Here is a 21,197-nt window from a genome sequence, read left to right as displayed (position 1 = left end):
GTGCACTCCACCAAAATAGTTTCATCCCATTGTGTAATACGATAATCACTTACTCATATCTAATCCATTGTCGTTTAGTGTGTATGTGTGTGTGTATGTACGTGTGTGTGGGTGTATGGATAAAGGCAATCAAGGTAATATAGTTGATTTCTAAGTAACTTTCTAGTAAGCGATTTACCCTTTGATACTTTTTAAATGAGGATCTTTATGGTGTATCCATCAGCACCATGAGAACTGATTTATTCAACGGGTCATAGTTTTCCTTCCCTCGTTTGTCTACCCCGGACTTGACTTTTTATAAGCAACTCTGCGGGTGTTTCTAGAAAAGCAGAGGACGCTTTCCCTACCGGTGCACCTGGTCCATGCTCCCAGTTTTTAGTGGAGTCCGAGTTGCTCATTTACTTTTGTTACTTTGTATGTATGATTTTAGTTACTTTATGTTCTTTGTTGTGTATGTCTGTTTTACATGTCTGGTCTTTGTCCCTGGATTACATTCTTTTGATTACCGCTATAACCTTGGTTCCCTTGATTACTCTTTTATAAGGGAATAGCAAGGTGTCTGTAAATGAAGTCACCTGTTCATGTTTTCAGTTGTCAGTGATTCTACTTTTTGAACGATTTGATGAATTGGATATTCCAAATTTTAAGATTTAAAGTTGTTTAGTTACTCCCCTTCTAATAACAAAGGATGAAATCGATAGAACTATTATATTGTTTACTTATCTTACTACTAGTTTTATGAATATATTATCTACACATGTGAAATCTTTTATATATATATATATATATATATATATATATATATATATATATACTTTCTGCGTTGTCGTTCTTCAGGCAGCTAGATCACGTGTTAGCTATTAAATGGTCTAGGTGTTCTACTTTAAATAGGTCGAAATTTCTACTGTATAAGGACACTGTATACCTGTACACATAACCGTGATGTCCCGGCATGACCTTCTAAACAAGTAAATGAGATGCCTGCACACGTCACTATTGATTATATTTACACATGCTTGGTACAGTTTTAAATGATCTCTCCTGATACAAACGTTCCTTACTGTCTTTTTTCTGAATATCAAATATTTGGGTAAGTGACTTTTTGTATCGCGCTAGAACTGTAACAAATAGGCTTCTGGAACAGGGTTATGTTGCTACAAGATTGAAATCATCACTACAGAAGTTTTATGTTCGTCATCATGAACTCGTGATCGTTATGGTGTATCCATCTGCACCATGAAAACTGATTTATTCAACGGGTCATAGTTTCCCTTTCCTCGTTTGTCTACCCCGGACTTGACTTTTTATGAGCAACTCGGCGGGTGTTTCTAGAAAAGCAGAGGACGCTTACCCTACCGGCACACCAGGTTCATGCTCCCAGTTTTTAGTGGAGTCCGAGTTGCTCATTTGCTTTCGTTAGTTTTTATGTATGATTTTATTTCCGATATGTTCTTTGTTGTGTATGTCTGTTTTCCATGTCTGGTCTTGGTCCCTGGATCACATTCTTTTGATTACCGTTATAGCATGTGTTTCCTTGATTACTCTTCCATTACCAAGTTTCATGTTTTATTATGCACTTAGACAGTAACATAGTGTTACAAGAGGTAGACAATATAAAATATTAACAAAGGCGAACATGGCAAGTAAACACATTGCAGGCAACATATAATTTACATAGTCAATACATAGATATGTTTATAATAATGACTGACCAGTTCAGGTATGTATTAAAAAGTCATCCAAGTGGAAAAAATCCAGATTTGACCTTATACGTGCTGTGTTTGTCAATATTTATATTTATATATTCGCAAATTTATTCAAATATAAAAAAAAAATATTTTCCATCACAAAAACGTTATGAACTAAACTACCGTTATTTCAAAGATAAATCAATACTGAGTATTGTATATTCCTGTACGTCATCTTTTGCATCCAAAAGTTGCAATTTTAAAAGGCTATTGCAAGAGGTTGAAGACATCAAAGGTAAACCACCTGACGGTTACTGCAAAAACATGGTCACTTCATTTCAGGAAATGTAAGTACCAGTCCACATGAAATTCAGACACTGCCAATGGTACAGTGATTCATGGTGAAGAAAAACCCACCAAATTAATGATGCCTTTTCAGTCTACATATGCTATACTTTCAATAATACTCCGCAAATTGGAATTATAACTTTAATTCTTACGGATACCGTGGGAAACTATGCAAAATATTGATAAAAGGAGAACAAGAAGACATTGAGATTCATTCATATCTGTCTATCTACAAACTCGAGAAAAAGAGCAAACATTAAGTTTTAATACTTTACAATAAAAAGCTTCGCCGAGTGCAACATGATGAGACCACAGCCAGTTGAACTCTGTTCTGCTAATCACTTGAATTTGGACACAATATTAGTTATGGACACACTAAACATACGGACTTACAATTCATTATGGACACAACAACTCATTTGGACACAATATTGCACAATAATTTGATATTCAATTTTAGTATAAAGGTCTGCTAAAAGATGGATTCAAGGATCACAATGTATTCCATCAACTCTCATCTCGCAGACTCTTTTTAAAAGCTGGGACTATAAAAAAATTCAAAATCGCACCAAAAAAAGCCAATTTTTTTTTTGGGGGGGTGGTCCCTTTGGCCCCTTATAACCCAAAAAACTGTAGGATATCAACAATCTGCTGGAAAAATGCAGGTAGGGATTTTCATGAGAACTATGATTTTAAAAAATCAAAAATCAAAAATATAACGAAGAAACTTTTTAAGGCATTTGCCAAAAAAAAAAAAAAAAATCCAATTCTGACCATTGTGGTATAGAATATTTGTGGAATGGTATTACAGAGATACCATTGTTCGAGTTACATGTATACAGTTAAATTCCATGAATGATTATTCTAGCCTCTTTGGCTCCTAATTTCTAAAGCCGTTGGGACCATAAACCTATCAATACCGAACTTTCTTTGTGTCTTGGAAACCTTCTATAAAATTATATAAAGATCAACTAACTAATACTCACATTGTCGCACGAAAACAGTGTATATGGACAACTACACGTTATACCAACATACGACCGCAGAGGTTGCATGAAAACAGAATAAATGTAGGTACTCGTATATTTTTATTTTACAGTAAATCTCACTGAGTGAAATTTAAAATCAATGTCCAATATTTCTAACGAAAACATCCTCACTGTGGCTAAACTTGGTTTATAAAACCTTGCATGTATAATGTACAACACCAAAAATGAGTCCCATTTTAAATTCTTCAAAAAATTTTCATGAAATTATATTTAAAAAAAAATATGGAAAAGGTCTATTGACTGATACCAATAATTTTACTTACCTATCTGTCTTGCATGCAAAGAAAGCGTGGAAGCGGATGGAAAGCATTATTTTTTGTTGCTTCATGCTTGTTCAAAGATGCAGCATGTTTTTAAATGCAGTGTGTCTAACCATAGGATCACGTGACTAATGCATTTTATGAATGGAATAATAATCATGACCCAATTCAAAGGGTATGACTGTGTGTGAGAAGAGACTGTGTAATCATACTAATGTTTAATATCGTCCGTATGAGATCCCAAATTGCCATGAACGTGAAGAAATTCCTTAATCAGATATTACAACAAATTCCACATATGATTGCAAACAGGATCAAACAGTATTGGGTGTATATCATTCATATCGTGCAATTGTGTTGCGAACAGTTTTTGGGAATTGTTTTGGTAGAATCAATATTGTCTTAGCTTTTTAATAAACGAAATGAAGGTCGTAACGGATTAACGGAAAGTGCTATCTTTTATCAACTTTATTGTTATAGTGCTATTTAATTAAAGATTATCAAAAACCCCTTTTTCCTTCTATATTTTTAACAATAACTATAATCTAGTGATAAAATCAAATAATTAAAAGCATCTACTGAGATGTATGGTTTAATCCCATACCATAATATTTAATGATGGTTTCAACAAACTGTGGGATCGAGTGCTCGTTAATAAAACCATACACATTTATACTTATCAAACTTGAATTGTTTACTTTTTTTTTACAGTTCTCCTCTCTATATTCACTCAGTCTTCTTGTTTGCCTCTCCTATGGACAGTGCTTGGTTGAGGATTTCCTATTGTGACGAGAAATGGTACTGAATTAGGCACTCTATCTATTTCACTCTCATTTTGATTTTTATAATTGTTTGTTCTTGGTTGTTATCATTTTGTTATTGTTATTGCTAAATTGGTCGTTTACAGGTAAACCGCCATAACAGTAACCAAACCTTTAAAATAGTTTTCTCTCTGACTTACCAGAGCTCACTTCTTCCATCTGCCATTTCTATACCCGATGGACTGTCAGGACATTTTTAGTTTATAACAGTATGTGCCTCGATAGAAAATGCTTTATCAACAATCACTCGAAAAAAAAATTCCTGTGTGCCTGGTATCGATAGGATCTGATATAAACCAATCATATTTTTGAAAAGAGGAATATGAATTAAAACGTAACTGAAAACAAAAACAACATACTGTTTTATCATCTTTTATACGTGACAAACTACCAGGAGTGATAGTATAGTAATTTAAGCGATTTGTCATTCATTTGAAACCACGTGGACAGGGAGTATATCGTTTTGCCTCTTATTTAGTTACGGAGGCGTGACATTTTCTATTAAGTCAGAATTCAACTGGTCTTTACCGCAGGTATTCTTCGAATCAGGGGTTTGACTTGCTGATTTTTTTCAGATTCTATTTTGTTCAGATTCTGCTAATTTGTTATCATGAGATATTTGTTGTTGATGTCTGTTGTGTTGACTTTAAGTAAAATATACAAGACCGATGGGGGCTCGTTCTACTATTGGTTTTCTTATATACATGTGAATAACACAAATTGTGCTATTTTGTAATTGTTCTGTGTTCATGTGAACGTTGTTATAACCATAATTCAGGTATTTTGAAAAAAGAAATCGAAATGGATGGTGCTATTGAAGATATACGTAGAAGAAGGAAGGAGGCCATGCCAATACCATTTCCTGTTTTGGATGGTTTACCATTTCCAACGTTCTTTCCTATTAGACATAAAGGAATCAGCGATGCTGTCACTGATATCATGACATTTTCCTGCAGGAAATCTGATATCTTCATATGTGCATGGCCCAAATGTGGTAGGTAAATAATACTATTAGTATTGTACCTTGAAGAAACAACAATGCAGAACCTAAACGTTCTTTCGGTATCACAAGTTGTTATTTAATGGTTTGCAATGGTTATCAACAATTTTATAAGAATTATCCTGTCTATTTAGTGAACTTTATAGTGATGTTATGCCTTATTGTTTCCTCGTTGTCGATTTGTATACTTAGGAACCTCTCCTTTGTTGAAATGAGTGTCTTTGGTTATTGATATTATGCATTATTAGTTTAAATAATGTTTTTAAGTGTTATAGGTGGACTTTCAAAAATCAGATAATTGAAATATAAGCAAATTAAACAAGAATCTATTACATCGGTCGTATCCCGACATTGCCTAGTTAAACATGAATGAAAGAAAGTACTGATTTTATTCTGTATCCTTGTACAGGAACACACTGGGTGTATGAGATACTCCATATGTTGACAAGAAATACGACAAGGTTTGACGAAAAAGCCAAGTCCTATACGATGCTAGAAGCCGTGGACTCTTTAACCTTACTAGACTCCCTCTCTTCACCACGTCTGCTCAATACACATTTTAGATTTAAATACCTACCAAAGGGTTTGACAGAAAAGAAATCCAAAATTGTCCATATTGTTCGGAATCCTAAAGATGCTTGCGTGTCGTACTATCATCACAACGCTAAAGACCTGTTCACGAAGATAGATTGCCCCTGGGATGAATATGTCGAAAAATTTATGAATGGACAAGGTAAGCTACTTAAAAAAAAACAAAAACAAATTGTTCTTAAGATAGATATGCCAGAAAGTTGTGAATGGACGTTGTCAGTTTACTTCACAAAAATAAATTGATCTTTGAATGAAAATGTCGAAAAAATACGGTTAACAAAAATGGTGAGATGTGTTCACTAAAAAAATGTTTCCGCGCTGAATAGATAAAAAAATATCAAGAAACACGGAATGGCGTAGTTACGATAGATGCTACTGGAGTGAAATGTGGAAATGTTTATGAAAGGACTAGGTAAACTTTGCTAAAATAGACCAATTTCCCCTATTTTCTTTTGTTAAGTATAAAAGTCATTCTATTGAAATTGTCCAGGAATGGTTACCAATATTAAGTTAACATATATCTTCAACAGAACAATACATTAATCAGACATTTTGTGTAGCTACTGAAATGAGGACTGTTGTACCACATTTGATCGAATTTTCCAAGACCTCCTTACTGCATGCTGGTTACAGCTGCCCAGTTTACAGTAGTAATACATGAAGGTCGAGTAATGTAATACATGTATACATGTACCACACGAGACATAGTATTGTCCAGTACTCATGAAGTACAGTATATGCTTAATATTGACATATGTTGTGTAAAAAGTAATGCAATGATTAAAAGTATATGTTTTGCACTTTATTTGTAGTGGCTTATGGATCTTGGTTTGATTTTGTTTCGGAAATATATCAGGCAGAAAAGGATTACCCTGGTCTGATATACACATGTTATTATGAAGATTTGAAAAAGGTGGGTTTGATAGAAAATGATTTCATGTTGCAATCACCCCAGAATTGGATAATAACATGCAAAAACAACCAAATAGTTTAAAACATATGCATTGTTCGGATATAACGTAGGTAATGCAACACTTATTTCTATAGTTATTGCGATCCCTAAAGTTTATTTCATTACAAGATTGTTTGGCTTCAGTTCATATCAATATAAAAGAGGAAACGAGAAGGATGTTCCCTTTCACCCTCTTTTTTCATTTTGGCAGCAGAAAAATTAGAAAAAATAAAAAATCGAGGAGAAGATTGGAGATGTAGAGATAAAGGCGATACATTTAGCCGTTGACACAACTTAGTTTCTTTTATTAGGATAAAATGATATGCAAAAAGCTTGACATAGTTTGAACGATACTGTGAGCGCTGGAAATATAAAGTGAACACGAGTCAAACAAAAAAATGTAGTTTTCAGTAAAAGGAAACAATAGTAAATCACATATTCAAACTTAATGGTGTATATATTGACACAGAGAGAAACTTATTCATACTTAGGCGTGTCATTTAGTTATGATAGAGATTTCTACTAATTTGACGGAACTCGCCATAAACGAACGTACATCAACGAAACTCGCCCTAGCAGATTCATATGGGACAGACCGCGAAGGACGGAGGAAATTATTTATAATTAGTGCAGAAGAAAATAGTGGCACAATTTATATCTATTTCACAGCTTTATTAGAGATCAACAGTATTAAATCTCATATTCTGTGTAGTTCTTCAGATAAGCATATAATTGCGACAGCAGGGGCGGTTCCAGTGATTAAAAAAAGGAGGGTGGACCGGAGAAAATGCGGGATAAAAGGCTATAAATAGATTGTTTTGTACTAATTATACACAAATTTAGCAAACTTTTCCAATAATAAGGGGTTTGCAAACCCCGGACTCCTTCCGGCTTAGCCACTGCGAAAGTAAATGCAAAATGCATAGTTTAAGTCACAGATATTTAGTTATAGTTCAGAATTATCATTTACCAGCCCGAATGTCGTTCGAATGCATACAGGCTTGAGTGCGTTTCATATACACATAATCTATTTAAACTTCAAAGTTTTGGATAAGTGTCATATTTTGAAAGATTTTGTACTTAATTAGCTATGTTGTGTGGAATGCATGTTTTATGAAGCACGGGATATTTTGTTCCTTTCAATAACCTAATGAAAATGCTAAAATGTCGCTAAAAGTCAATTTACTTATTATGTCACTTTTTAAACGTCCAATAGCAAGGCAATCGCCCCACATCATATCTCGAAAATTGAGATATAGTATTGAAAATAAATGTGTGTCTAAAGTATTGTTTATAATACATTTCAACAATAAGATTGGAATTGAATTATGATATTTATACTTTCCTGCATATACAAACAACACGCTATTATAACTTGAAGTACGACAAAGTAAACGCGCAACTAGCTAGCTCTCCCTAAAATCAAGTGAACGTTCAACAACATGTTGAAAGTAAAAACTATTCTATGTTTTGTTATTTGATTTTTGTGACATTATGTTCTCTTTAGAGTTTTGTTTCATTCACACACTTTCCTATCAATACGACATGTACACGTTTGTTAGTCAAAAGTCTTAGCTGCTTACATTACATGTTTGTCCGAAAATAATTCAAATAAAATTTTCAAACCTCGATCTTTCTGAATGCTAAGTGTCCGCATACGAGTAACTAAATAAAAAATGCGCTTAATATAAGCACGCTAATCTCCTTAAGTTATGAGTATCATATCTGAATATACATATCCATGCAATTTAAAGATTCTGAACATATAACGTGTTAGGTAATGCCTTCAGTCGCGGATCAAAGGACAGTTGTACCGAGCGAACGCCCCATTCCCCAAACATTAGGAAGAATAATGTTATTGACATGAAATCTTGATTATTCATGAATGCTATATCCAAATTAAGCAACTAATTACTACCTTTTTGTTTTGTCCATTTGTTTTTGTTCGTTGTTGGTCAAGTAGTTCACGATCATCACAGCTAATGATTGTACTTTTCCTCCATCAATATAACTGTTATTTTAAATGATTCCGGTAACTTTATTGTAAACGAAAATCATCAGCCATTTCCGCTCCACTAAAATAACCACATTCAGGTGCAGATCATATATACTTTTCGCCTGTCAAAAACACCAGTTTAAAACGTTTTTACAATGCGCAATGCATCTTGAGCGGGAATGACTGTAACATGCTCAAATCCATAAAATATAGACAGATCATATTAATCGAGATATGAACTACATGTTTATGTCATAAGTTCAGATAAGCTATAGTCAACGGCTATTGAACATCAGTTAATGTAATAGTATTAAATGATTGGGAAGTTTTTGACGACCTTGAACAGCATACAGGCCTCTCACGGTCGATGTTAGTGGTTAGTAGAGTCAACTGGTGTTGGTAGCGGATCCCAGCCTTCGGGATATCTGACCGAAGAACTCGGGCAGTGCTGCTATGTTGACGCTCTGGCCTATACTCACCTGCCAGACAACACGTGAATCTGGGAGAGTTTCCCCACTTTTTATACTTCAAATGGTTTCTCACTTTAACTGTCTTGGGAGTACGTCTATGGAAGAACTGAGAAATATTATTCGAAGTTTAAAATATTATCGAAGTTAATAATTTTTCATGAATGGTGTTACACCATTGCCTTTATAATGTTTAAATGCATTGCCTTTATACCGTTTAGATGATTTGTAGCTTTTGCAAATATTTTGCCAAAAAATTAAAATTCAGATTTGAAATTCAAAATACTTTTAGTTTGTTTCTTTTAATCTGGTTATGTAATCAAATATAAGAAATATTTAAAAATCTTTTAGAAAAAATAAATAAAGCTAAAAGATAATGGGCGATAATTAACATTTTAAAGTTTCCTCTCCTTCCATAATCCTACCAATACGTATTTCTTCGTAACCGAACAAACGGTTCGGATGATATTATTAACTCGATTTTCAGTTTAATGAATAAATTAATAAATAAAAGGCCCAGTTTGTTGAGACATTACATTAATTTTGATTATAATTGTAATGAAATTGAAATGAGTTTAATCTTAGTTTGAGTTTTATTTCCACTATAATTGAGATAATTAGACATAACAAAACAGATAATCCATATTGGTTCGTCAATTCAATGGAAATCTGTAATGAGAGTTTCCACAGGGCAACGAAAAGATTGTGTGATCAAAGCCAAATGTCTCATTATGCTATGTATGAAAATGATCAAACATTTAGATATACCAATTAATTTACAGTTTAACTGTATGACTCGTTGATAAGTCCAATACTGTTATATGCATCTGAAGTTTGAGGTTTCGACACGGTTTGAACGATACAGTGAGCGAAAAAGGTTTCCACAAAACAGATGAAATGTAAAAGTAATCAAAAGAACCAAGTTTATAGCGGTAATCAAAAGAATGTCCGGGGTAGTCGAAAGAGGAAATGAAAACTATAACAAATACGCATTGTCAAATATCTTTCATAATTTGAGGTCTCCATTTGAATTGTATACATAAGCACTTGAATTGAATAGAAGTTGGGCTACATATTACAACATGTTGGTACCATCCTTGAAATAAAGTGACAATAAATGTTCAACAAGCTAGAAAAATTGTCAAAAATGTTTTAAATAGGAGGTGCTTCATAATATACTTGCAAATTATACAAAGTTACTACCCAAAGTGTGACGCACCGACGTAGTCAATCAGCTACCAGAACTGCATTCTTCCTCGCCTATAAAAATACCAATAGACATTGAACGCGATGGAGTTTTGACATCTTAACAAAGGTTCTTACTAGTTAGTTATTAATGCGATATTACTGTTTCAGGAACCGGAAAAAGAAATATATAAACTGGCGGAATTCGTAAGTGTTGAAACTAGTGAAGAAATGATAAAGAAGATAAGCCAAGCTACCTCTTTTGAAAAAATGCAGAAAAGTAAATTCGATATTACAACACTCCAAAAAGAAGGAAAAGGCTTTATATACAGAAAAGGTATAGATAGTCTTAAATTAGATAAAGATGTCCATTATACAATTAAAATTTGTTGGCAATTACACATCATGTAAACGAAATTTGTCTTTAATATTTATATACTTTGTACGAACTGTCAATCGGTTTTCAGGAACAGGGCTTTTAATGGAGTTGTCTATACATTTGTTGCTTTGTATGTATTATTTTGGTTATTTTATGTTCTTTGTTGTGAGTGTCTGTTTTTCATGTTTGATCCTTGTCCATGCATTGCATTTGTTTGATTGCCGTTACCTTGATTATTTTTGCTACTAGATCAAAGTCTTTTTGCTCGTCATCACGATCTCGTAAATCGTTACGGTGTATCCATCTACACCACGAAAAATGATTTGTTACTTTCCTCTTTCTTACTTTTTAAGGGCAACTTGGCAGTTGTTTCTGAAAAAAAGGGCATGAAGTTTACCTTAATGTCGCACCTGTTCCATACTAACAATTTTTGGTGGAGTTCGAGATGCTCTTTTACTTTTGTTTTTTGTATGTGTTATTTTGGATATTTCATCTTCTTGTGTTAGTTTTTCCTCTGTAGTCTTTAAGCTTGGATTATGTGCGTTTAATTTCTGCTCGAATCTTGGTTTCTTTGATTTCTCTTTAAAACATCTTATCGTTTGATTTAGTTATCAACAATTCATTCTCTACACGTGCAGACATTGTGCTTTGCAATGACATATGAGACCAGGTCGTAGTTTTTTTTCTTGTGTATTTTGTGTATCAGGAACAGTTTTATTTTATTTTAATCTTAACGTTTCAAAACATGTTAACGACGCATTTTGATTCTCTGCAAAAAATATAATTAATTAATCACCAGAAAAAAAAATGCCATAAGAATAAGAATAAAAATAAGAATACCACAAAAATACCATAAATGTGCATTTGAATTCAAAGTGTAAGTTTTTTTTTCAAATTTTGCCTATAGATTTAGAACTCCATACTGATTAATAAAAAACACCTCTAACATCTCAACGTCTCAAATATTAATAGTGAGCCTAAAATTGGCAACAACCATAATATCAGAACCTATTACTACGGAGGTCACGTGATTGGTCTAGGGGGCATTGTATTCGATTGTGGGTGTTGTGTATGTCTAATAACAGCAATGTCAAAATTCAAAGTGACCCAACATACACTGATTAAGTCAATTGCAATATGTGGTGGAAGGTAGACGGTTGTTTCACGTAAAAAGTTTTTTTTATCATCCCTGACCCAAGGAAGAAGTTTTGACTGTATAAGAAATGGTTGGTAAAACAATCGTAATCAATCATAATTTAAAACTTTTCTGGTATTAACGTATCATCGTTGACTTTCGTAAGGTTTAAAAAAAATAAATCCGCGAAATATTGAATCGCATTATTTTTTTCCGGAGTATTTTTATCCGCCATGAGCTTTTTGATTAATATCAACAAAGGTATGTTTTTTCGCGAAAACAGGTTAATTAAAATGTTAATAGAATGTAGCCCACTATGTGCAAAATTTATTCGAAATATGTATTATGCTTTTAATATTATTCTTAAATGTAATAATGAATTCAGACTGTCGACATTTTAAAAATGTAATATGGTTGATATGGTGATATGGAAATCCTTTGTTTTTTTTTGTTTGTTTTTATTTAACATTTAACGTTGCAATACTTTTTATTGATGATAAAATTATTTAGAATATTTTCTGCACAAAATTCTTAATTCTTTCCCACACTTTGGTCGCATGCCGGGTGTCATACCTGAAGGGTAATTATTACCACCTTTTCCTGTGTTTATTGCCCTTATTTCCTGTGTATAGTTTTACCTATCAGTCGTGTCATACGGCAAAGTAAATTGGTAGCCCTCCTTCCCCATTTCCTCCTGTGTTTATTGCCCCGATGTCCTACTTCAGGGTATACCATTAGAATATTTTTTATCTGATCTACTCCTTTTCTTGCTTAACGATTCAAAGCTATTTCTTTTTAGTGTAATAAATTATTCTGTAATTTATTATTGTTATTCTTCTTTTTATTATTTTATTTTATTTGTTTTGTTTAACTTAAGTCATAAATCTTAATATAACTTTTTTATACTTCATTATATTAATATACTTTTTTCCTGTTTTACGGTTCAAAGCAAATTGTTTATTGTAATAATTCAATAAACAATTTTTCAGACCCTTCTATACGTTCACATATCTTCCCTGTATCAATATGATCCGATGGAGCAGTGTAGCGAATAGAGTCGTCACATTCTGAGACGTATATATAAAAAACTAATACTTATGGTAAATAACGTCCTTGACTACTCTTACGAGTCTGGTACTCAGTATTTTAAAAGTGCTCTACAGAAAAGTAATTTTCAGATTATAGTTTAAAAATATAAAATAAAACATAGGTTAAATGAAGAAATTAAAAAAAAAGATAAAATAGAAAGAAAAACAGTTATTGAATTATTACACCTAGATGAACTGTCCCGTACTACCATACATCGTGTACTAAGTATATATATATGTGTGTGTGTGTGTGTGTCATTTAGAATGTTGTTCAAACTTCGCGTACAAGTAAAAGACATCTTCCTCAAATACATCGTAGAAGGGATCGAAATATCACATCTCACTACATCTTGTTTTTCTGGCCAGGATTATGCAGACCCGGAGTTCACTCTAAGATCGGAAATTTTCCTTGCATAAAATCTTGATAGATGCTAATTGCCCCTTAGATTTACATTATAATTCTAACACACATGAACAATTTTTGTAAAACCACAGTTATGAAAAATAAGTTACATAATTACTTTACAGGAAACATATATCATTTTAAGTAAAAGATAAATACAAATATTTAGTTGCACATTTTAATGCTTGCTCTGTCAAAAATTAGATACTAAAATTTATTATAAGTCTACTATTTTTTGAAAAAGCAATTTTGATTTATATTATTATCAATAATATTAAAATCAGTGTAAGAGTAATCAAGGGAACCAAGGGTATAGCGGTAATCAAAAGAATGTAATCCAGTGACAAAGACCAGACATGGAAAACAGACAAACACAACAAAGAACATAAAGTAACTAAAATCATACTAATATCGTAAAAAAAAATGTAAATGAGCAACTCGGACTCCACTGAAAACTGGGAGCATGGACCAGGTGCACCGGTAGGGTAAGCGCCCAATGCTTTTCTAGAAACACCTGCCGAGTTGCTCATAAAACGTCAAGTCCGGGGTAGTCGATAGAGGAAATGAAAACTATGGCACGTTTAACAAATCAGTTTTCATAGCGCTGATGGATAGACCATAACGATTCACGAATTCATGATGACGACCATAAAAATTTTATTGTGATGACGTCAATCTTGTAGCAACATAACCCTGTTCCGGAAGCCTATTTGTGATAATTCTATTGCGATACAAAAAGTCAGCCTAAATTATATGCAAGCTTTAGCATAACGTATGAGTTGTGATATGAATACTCTATATGCAGATACTGAAGAGATGTTGCACAGATGAAAGGAAAGCTGACAATTCTGAATGAAAAGTCATTACGTTTGTCGTAAAGTGTGGTCAATAGTTTTCCTTTACCGTCGATTTCTGAGTGTAGGTCAAGATATGAGGCTGACTTCACAATGTTTGTAGTATCATTTATCTCAAGTTCTTTTGGGTAGATGCGATGTATCAAATCCCCGTAATTAGAATTGTTTAAAGACAATTCGTCATCTATATAGCGGAAACTGAGATAAAGGTATCTAGCTAAACGATATTCTTTCTTTCGGATCAGATCAGATGTAAAGTCAGCCTCATAAGAGTGAAGGAAAATGTCATCAAGTAGAGGAGCACAATTTGTTCACATTGGAATACCGTTTGTTGAAAAACGCGTCCACCATACTGGACAAATATGTTGTCGATTTAAAATTCCAGCATTTGTAAACATCTTCTTCTGTATATTTGGAAGATGATTTGGAATTATTTCTTACAAAGTATCAGGAATCTCTTCCAAGAACTCTATGTTTTTATCTAGGTGTACCATCCTTTTTGAAAAATAACGATGTATAATGTTTTTAAGTCGGGATTTTAACTGAGTATGGGGAATGAGAAAATGAAATAAAATGTGCTTATTTGATGATATGTTTGTGCATGCATCCTGTCGTTGTTCGTACACAATTAATATTCGAGAGCTTCTGTGAAATTTTATGATTGAAAACTTTGTTTTGTGAACTATCCAAATACGACCATGAAACCTTTCATCAAATTCTACTCTGTGTGCCAGAACATGACTTTGTTGACAATGAAGAAATTACAATTCATAGAACTATTTTAGATCTATGTTGTTAAATGTGTGGTAGAATATGGGCAGGTGCCACAACAATACTCATGATACGTCTTCAGTTACGGTAGGCATAAAACTAAATTTGTTTTAGCCTTGTTCACAGATTCCATATTCATCCTATTCTTTGTGTTTACCCACAGATTGTTTTTAAAAAAATGTATGTTTTTCTTTTCCCTAAGATAACTTCTAAACTTACTGGTATTATATTGTGTTATTCTTATCAATTGTTATTATTCTAATATTTCATGAAATGAGGAAATATAGATATGAATGGAAGTTTACTATTTTTCTATAAAAGCAATTTTATTTCATATAATAAGCAATATTATAAGTATAAAACATGTATATTTAAATCCGCTGGTAAAGTATATCATTAAATTAGCCTCACGGAATGCACTATTTATTGTCAATTTACATGTAGTTTTCCCTAATAAATAGTTTGTTTATTGTTAACAATGCAAATTTGTTTTCAAAATAGTTTATCCCTACCGCTCGACCCCCAATAACATTTTACAGGAAAATTTTCGGCAGATCAAAGCAGGGAATTATCTGGTGTTCGTCACGGTGAAATAAGCCGTAAGGCAAAAGTCTAATTCACAAACTAATTCCGACATGTAGGTGAACAAAAACATGGCTTCTTAGCAGCAACCCGTTCTAAAAGTTCACTCAACTGGCATTGTTCGTTTCTTTAATTTAGGATTTATTTCATATTAAAAGATGTGCTTTTTATTTTAAATTCCATGAATACAAAAATATCAATAAAGATATATAATAGCAACAAATTGTTTAAAAAAGGGAAAAAAAATAAATAAAAATAAAAAAAAAATAAAAAAAAAAAAAAGAAGAAAAATAAAAAAATATTTCCACGGTAACAACAGCTTGTATATTTCGGCAACATCGGTCGTATGTTGTTCAACTAATTTCTTGGTCTTTATACGCATTTAATATTGGCGGAAGTTTGACAGGACTTATTTTATCATGTCTCAGTGCTTGTGATGTCATAAACATCAATAATGGCGGACGAAACCGAGAATCTATTTGATAGAAAAAAGCCAATATTTCTGTTGTGCCTTTTCTTTGCGATGTTATTCTTTGCACAGTTACTTTTTTCGACAATTTGAATCTACTTGTAAAAATCACATTAAATACACTTTATAATAAAACGATAAGAAAACTCAGTCATGTACATTGACAAAAGAGCATTATCTATAATGATATTTGATAAGCCCATTAAAAATAACATTCACTAAAATCTACGTACGGAATGAGAAATTCAAATTCAAAAAGTGAACAAAAAATGAGATAAAAAAGTATCAGGTTAATTATATGGATAAAATAAATCTGCTTTAAAAAAAACTCTACCGGGTTTTGACGCACATGATATAGACCTAAATGCATATGTTTCCAGGAAAGTTCTGGAAGACACTCGGTCATCTTAGTAACTTTTGCATTGATTAAAGTTTCTTTTCTTCAAAATTTGATACCATTTATTTTGTTTTCAGGTCAGATAGGAGATTGGAAAAATTATTTTACAGTTGCTCAAAACGAGAAGTTCGATTCGTTGGTCCGTGAGAAAATGAAAGATTGTGGGTACCGAATAACCTTCGAGTGACTTAAAAAATTAGGCATAGCTATTTCATTATAGATCACGAGTTATCTGTATCTACTATATCCCAGACAAAATAATCTTGCATGGAGCATTAAATTATTTTCCCCGGTTTGTACTTTTACATATCCTTTAACAGTTTTGTATAGTTTGAGCGCCACAAAAGAAAAACTTTCACGGTATTGTTTAGGGCAACAAAAGTTAAAGAACAGTCGATTTTTTTAGCGTGAATGGCACAGAGCATCTCTGAAGTGATGACTTATCTGTACACTACTTAAACAAACTAAGTAGTAAAAACAACAATGTTGTATTCTTACATAAAATTATACTTTACGACATTTTTGCAAAGGACAGATGGACATGAAACAAGGACAATACGGATTATAAAGCTATTCTCTAGTTCTTATATCGGTAGTTTATTGTAAGTTTTCCTCTTCTGTCAATGTCTCAAAGTAGGTAAAGATAGATATGTTTGCAAAGTTGATTAGAATGTAAGTAATAAGAAGCAAATACAAAATGTAAATGAGCAGTACAGACTCAAGCAAAACTGTGGATATATAAACTAGGAATCACGATATGGAAATTCCTTGGACACATCCTGATCGAACAGTGACTGCGTAATACATGTACCTTCTATAATACAAAACCTAGTATTATAACCTAAGTTATTGTAAAAGTTGTAAAAGATCGAACACTGGAGCATTATACATATGTTTCCAATATACAGAATGGTGTTACTCAGATACCAAGTAAGATTTAGAAATAATGATAAAATAAATTTAATTACATACGAGTAATCGAGGGAACTGAGACTCTAGCGGAACAGATGTTAGCGAAAAAAAGAAAAAAACAAACAGGAAAAAAGACACACACTTCACGAAAAATAAAATAACCAACATAATACGTACAAAGCGACGAAATGAAATGAGCAACTCGGACTCCACTAAAACATGGGAGCATGGACAAGGTGCACCGGTAGTGTAAGCGTCCTGTGCTTTTCTAGAATTACAGGCCGAGGAAAAGAAAACTATGACAAGTTGAGCAAATCGGTTCTTATGTTGCAGATGGCTAGACTTTAACTATTCAAGAGTTCATGATGATGACCATAAAACATCTGTACTGATGACTTCAATCTTGTAGCAACATAACCCTGTTCCAGAAGCCTAAATGGAAGAAATCTAGCGAGGTACGAAAAATCCGCAAAGTTACTGCAAGATCTGGCATAATGTATAAGTTGTAAAATGGAAACTCCGTACGCACGTTCTGGAGGGATGCTGCCACAGATGAAAGAAAAGTTCACAATACGGAATGAAAAGTCATCACGTTTGTCGTAAAATTTGGTCAATATATTTTCTTTACCACATCTCTAAGTGTAGGTCAAGATATGGAACTGACTTCACAGTGTCTGTAGAATCTTTTATCTCGAGTTTTTTGAGGTAGATGTGATGTATCAAATTTCCGGAAATGGGATTGTTTAACAATAATACATCATCTATATAGCGGAAAGTAAGATCAAATGATCTGGCTAAACTATGCCTTTTTTTATTGGGAATAGAAGTACAATAACTGAAAAATCATAGGTGTTAATGCTATTGTATTCTGATAATGATTTCGAACTAAGGGTTTCTAGAAGATCCTTCGAATTTTTCAGGATCCACATTGAATTAATACCACAAAGGGAATAACTAGTGTCGTGGTAGTACGGGATATCCTCATGCCTCATGGACAGCTCTGAGTTTAGAAGTTAAAAGTTTTGCAGACAAATACCATGTTGTTATGGGCTTTGTCTGTAGGTACGACACCACACATTTTTCGTGTATAGTAGATATTGTTTTTTTAAATGTTCTATTCACTTACCAAAGCACGCAGGTCACTGCGTAAGTACTTTAAATGTTGCTGTGCTGTTTGATTTTCTATTTAAATGGTTTTATGCATAGATATTGTAAAAATGTTTATATGGATCAATAAGGGTTATTTATTTCTTCTTCAAAAGTTGATGTTCAACGTAACGATTTAATATGTTGGTGATCACAAGAGAAAAAAACATATTGCACAATGTCTGTAGTATTCTTTTTCTCAAGCTGTTTGAGGTAGATGCAATGTATCAGATCCCCGAAACTATTATTGTTTAACGATAATACGTCATCTATATAGCGGAAACTGAGAATAAATTATCGAGCCAAACGTTGTTCTGTCTTTCGGATCAGATCAGTATAAAGTCAGCTTCATAAGAGTGAAAGAATAAGTCATCATGTAGAGGAGCAAAATTTGTTCCCATTGAAATGCTGACCATTTGCTGAAAAACGCGTCCACCACACTGGACAAATATGTTGTCGATTAAAAATTATTACAAACTTTTCATTCAGAATTGTCAACTTTCCTTTCATTTGTGGCAACATCCCTTCGGCTCCTGCGTATGGAGTATTCATATCACAACTCATACGTTATGCCAGAGCTTGCCAAAACTACGCAGACTTTTTGTATTGCGCTAGAACTCTAACAAATAGGCTTCTGGAACAGGGTTATGTTGCTACAAGGTTGAAGTCATCACTACAGAAGTTTAATGGTCGTCATCATGAACTCATGGATCGTTATGGTGTATCCATCTGCACCATGAAAACTGATTTATTCAACGGGTCATAGTTTTCCTTTCCTCGTTTGTCTACCCCGGACTTGACTTTTTATGAGCAATTCGGCGGGTGTTTCTAGAAAAGCAGAGGACGCTTACCTTACCGGTGCACCTGGACCATGCTCCCAGTTTTTAGTGGAGTCCGAGTTGCTCATTTACTTTTGTTACTTTGTATGTATGATTTTAGTTACTTTATGTTCTTTGTTGTGTACGTCTGTTTTGCATGTCTGGTCTTTGTCCCTGGATTACATTCTTTTGATTGCCGCTATAACCTTGGTTCCCTTAATTACTCTTTCTATTTATCAAACGTCTTAGATCATATAAGTACACCCTTTCTATAACAATTTTATCTCCAAAGTCCCACACTTCGAATCAAATACTAACATTTGATCAGTGAGTCAAATAGCTTAAATTGACAATGAACTGTGACACAATCCTATCGTTTTCTGAAGCAATGCATATATAGCTCGTGTTGCTTATTCAACTATTCGTATTTTTTGCCAATGTAATTGTTCCGTTATAGTTGAAATATAAACCTAAATAGGAATAAGAATCTGGAACATTAACCTGTTCACCCAGTACATTAAACGCACATTTTTTTCTTGTCTTGATTTCGTTTACTAAATAACTTCCATCACTCACTGTACATTTCAAATACAGACAAAAGTTATTGTAACTTATTCTCACTTTCTGATAGAAAAATTTTGTCGTCCGCTTGCAGCAACAGAACCATTTTTACAAAAATTCCTATTACGTCTTATAAAATATAGTAGGGAGAAAAGTAGATACATCTCTCCTGTCTAACTCTTATTTCAGAGTAATAAAACTCGACATTTAACACGCCACATACTGTTAGCATACATGTTATATATGACTTTAAATATGTTACCTGTTATGTTATTTTTAATACATAAATATAAACATATATTAATTATCGAGTGAATTTTAATACATAAATATAAACATAAATCAATCATCGAGTGAATTGTACTCTTCAAATATTCATTGATAGTATTATCAATTCATGGTGATTTTTTTTAAATTTCCATGATATTAAAAACTGTATCTTGACTATTTAAATATTTCTATTTACCATACCACTAGTAAAATGTTCGTAATTTGTATCAGGGAAAATATTTTATACATCATAATCTTTAAAATAAACCGAAATATCTAATAATAGTTTATGTTCATATGAATAAGGATGACTTGTGTCTGCATTTTATCTGTCTACAGGAATTTTCAATAATCGTAACTTGTCAAGCGCTTGTTAAGATTCCTGTAAATAAGAATCATGATGTTTCAATATTATAAAAAGAGCTTCATCTCAAACTTGAAAGTCATTTAAAACATTTGTTCTGTAAATTTAAATCCCCGATCAGAAATTATTTCCTATCATCTTCTTAAAAACCAAGCACTTCAGCCTCAAAATCAAGATATGCATCAGGTGTGAAATAACTAAAGATGTTTACAAAATTCTGGAATTTGTAATCGACAACATATTTGTGCAGTGTGATTTCAACAAACGGTCGGCATTCCAATGTAAACAAATTGTGCTCCTCTACTTGCTGACCTATTCCTCACTCCTATGAGGCTGACTTTATTGCTGATCTGATCCGAAAGAAATAATATCGTTTAGCTAGATCCTTTAATCTCAGTTTCCGCTTATAGATGACGTGTTATCTTAATTTTGGGGATTTGCACTAAGTCCAACGCTCTAGACCACTCAGCCAACTAGGCTATAAAAATATAGCTTTCGTTAACCGAGTCATACTTCCTCGTAAGTAAATCTAGAGCGGAGCGCAAATATTATCACATGATGTAAATATAACAACCTCTGATGGTATCGAGTAAGACAATAGAGAATCTGTAACAGTATACAAACACAGCCACACACGTATATAATACATATAAGAAGTCTAATGGGGTGAGGCAACTCTACCATCTTACTT

At 33.0% G+C, this 21,197-nt stretch overlaps 1 protein-coding gene across 8 annotated transcripts; it reads left to right on the top strand.

The window, feature by feature from the left end:
- The first annotated feature begins 65 nt into the window (after positions 1-65).
- LOC148609090 (sulfotransferase 1B1-like) lies at positions 66-19,850 on the top strand. Of its 8 annotated transcripts, none has more exons than XM_088596505.1 (8): positions 67-134; positions 2,031-3,106; positions 4,057-4,143; positions 4,945-5,160; positions 5,576-5,899; positions 6,570-6,670; positions 10,529-10,694; positions 16,513-19,850. In XM_088596505.1, exons 4-8 carry the CDS (start codon positions 4,968-4,970, stop codon positions 16,620-16,622), a joined length of 894 nt encoding a protein of 297 aa, XP_088452631.1. In that variant the 5' UTR covers positions 67-134; positions 2,031-3,106; positions 4,057-4,143; positions 4,945-4,967; the 3' UTR covers positions 16,623-19,850. The 8 variants fall into 8 exon arrangements, with proteins under 8 accessions (XP_088452629.1, XP_088452631.1, XP_088452636.1 ...); XM_088596504.1 differs by lacking the exon at positions 67-134 and adding an exon at positions 956-1,090; XM_088596510.1 differs by lacking the exon at positions 2,031-3,106 and having other exon boundaries at positions 88-134.
- Positions 19,851-21,197: the final 1,347 nt, after the last annotated feature.

This window comes from Perna viridis, chromosome 8 (genome assembly GCF_037379345.1).
Source record: "Perna viridis isolate PV_CMFRI_1.1 ecotype Kerala chromosome 8, ASM3737934v1, whole genome shotgun sequence".
Classification (NCBI taxonomy): domain Eukaryota; kingdom Metazoa; phylum Mollusca; class Bivalvia; order Mytilida; family Mytilidae; genus Perna; species Perna viridis.
This window is presented reverse-complemented; position numbering and strand designations above follow the sequence as displayed.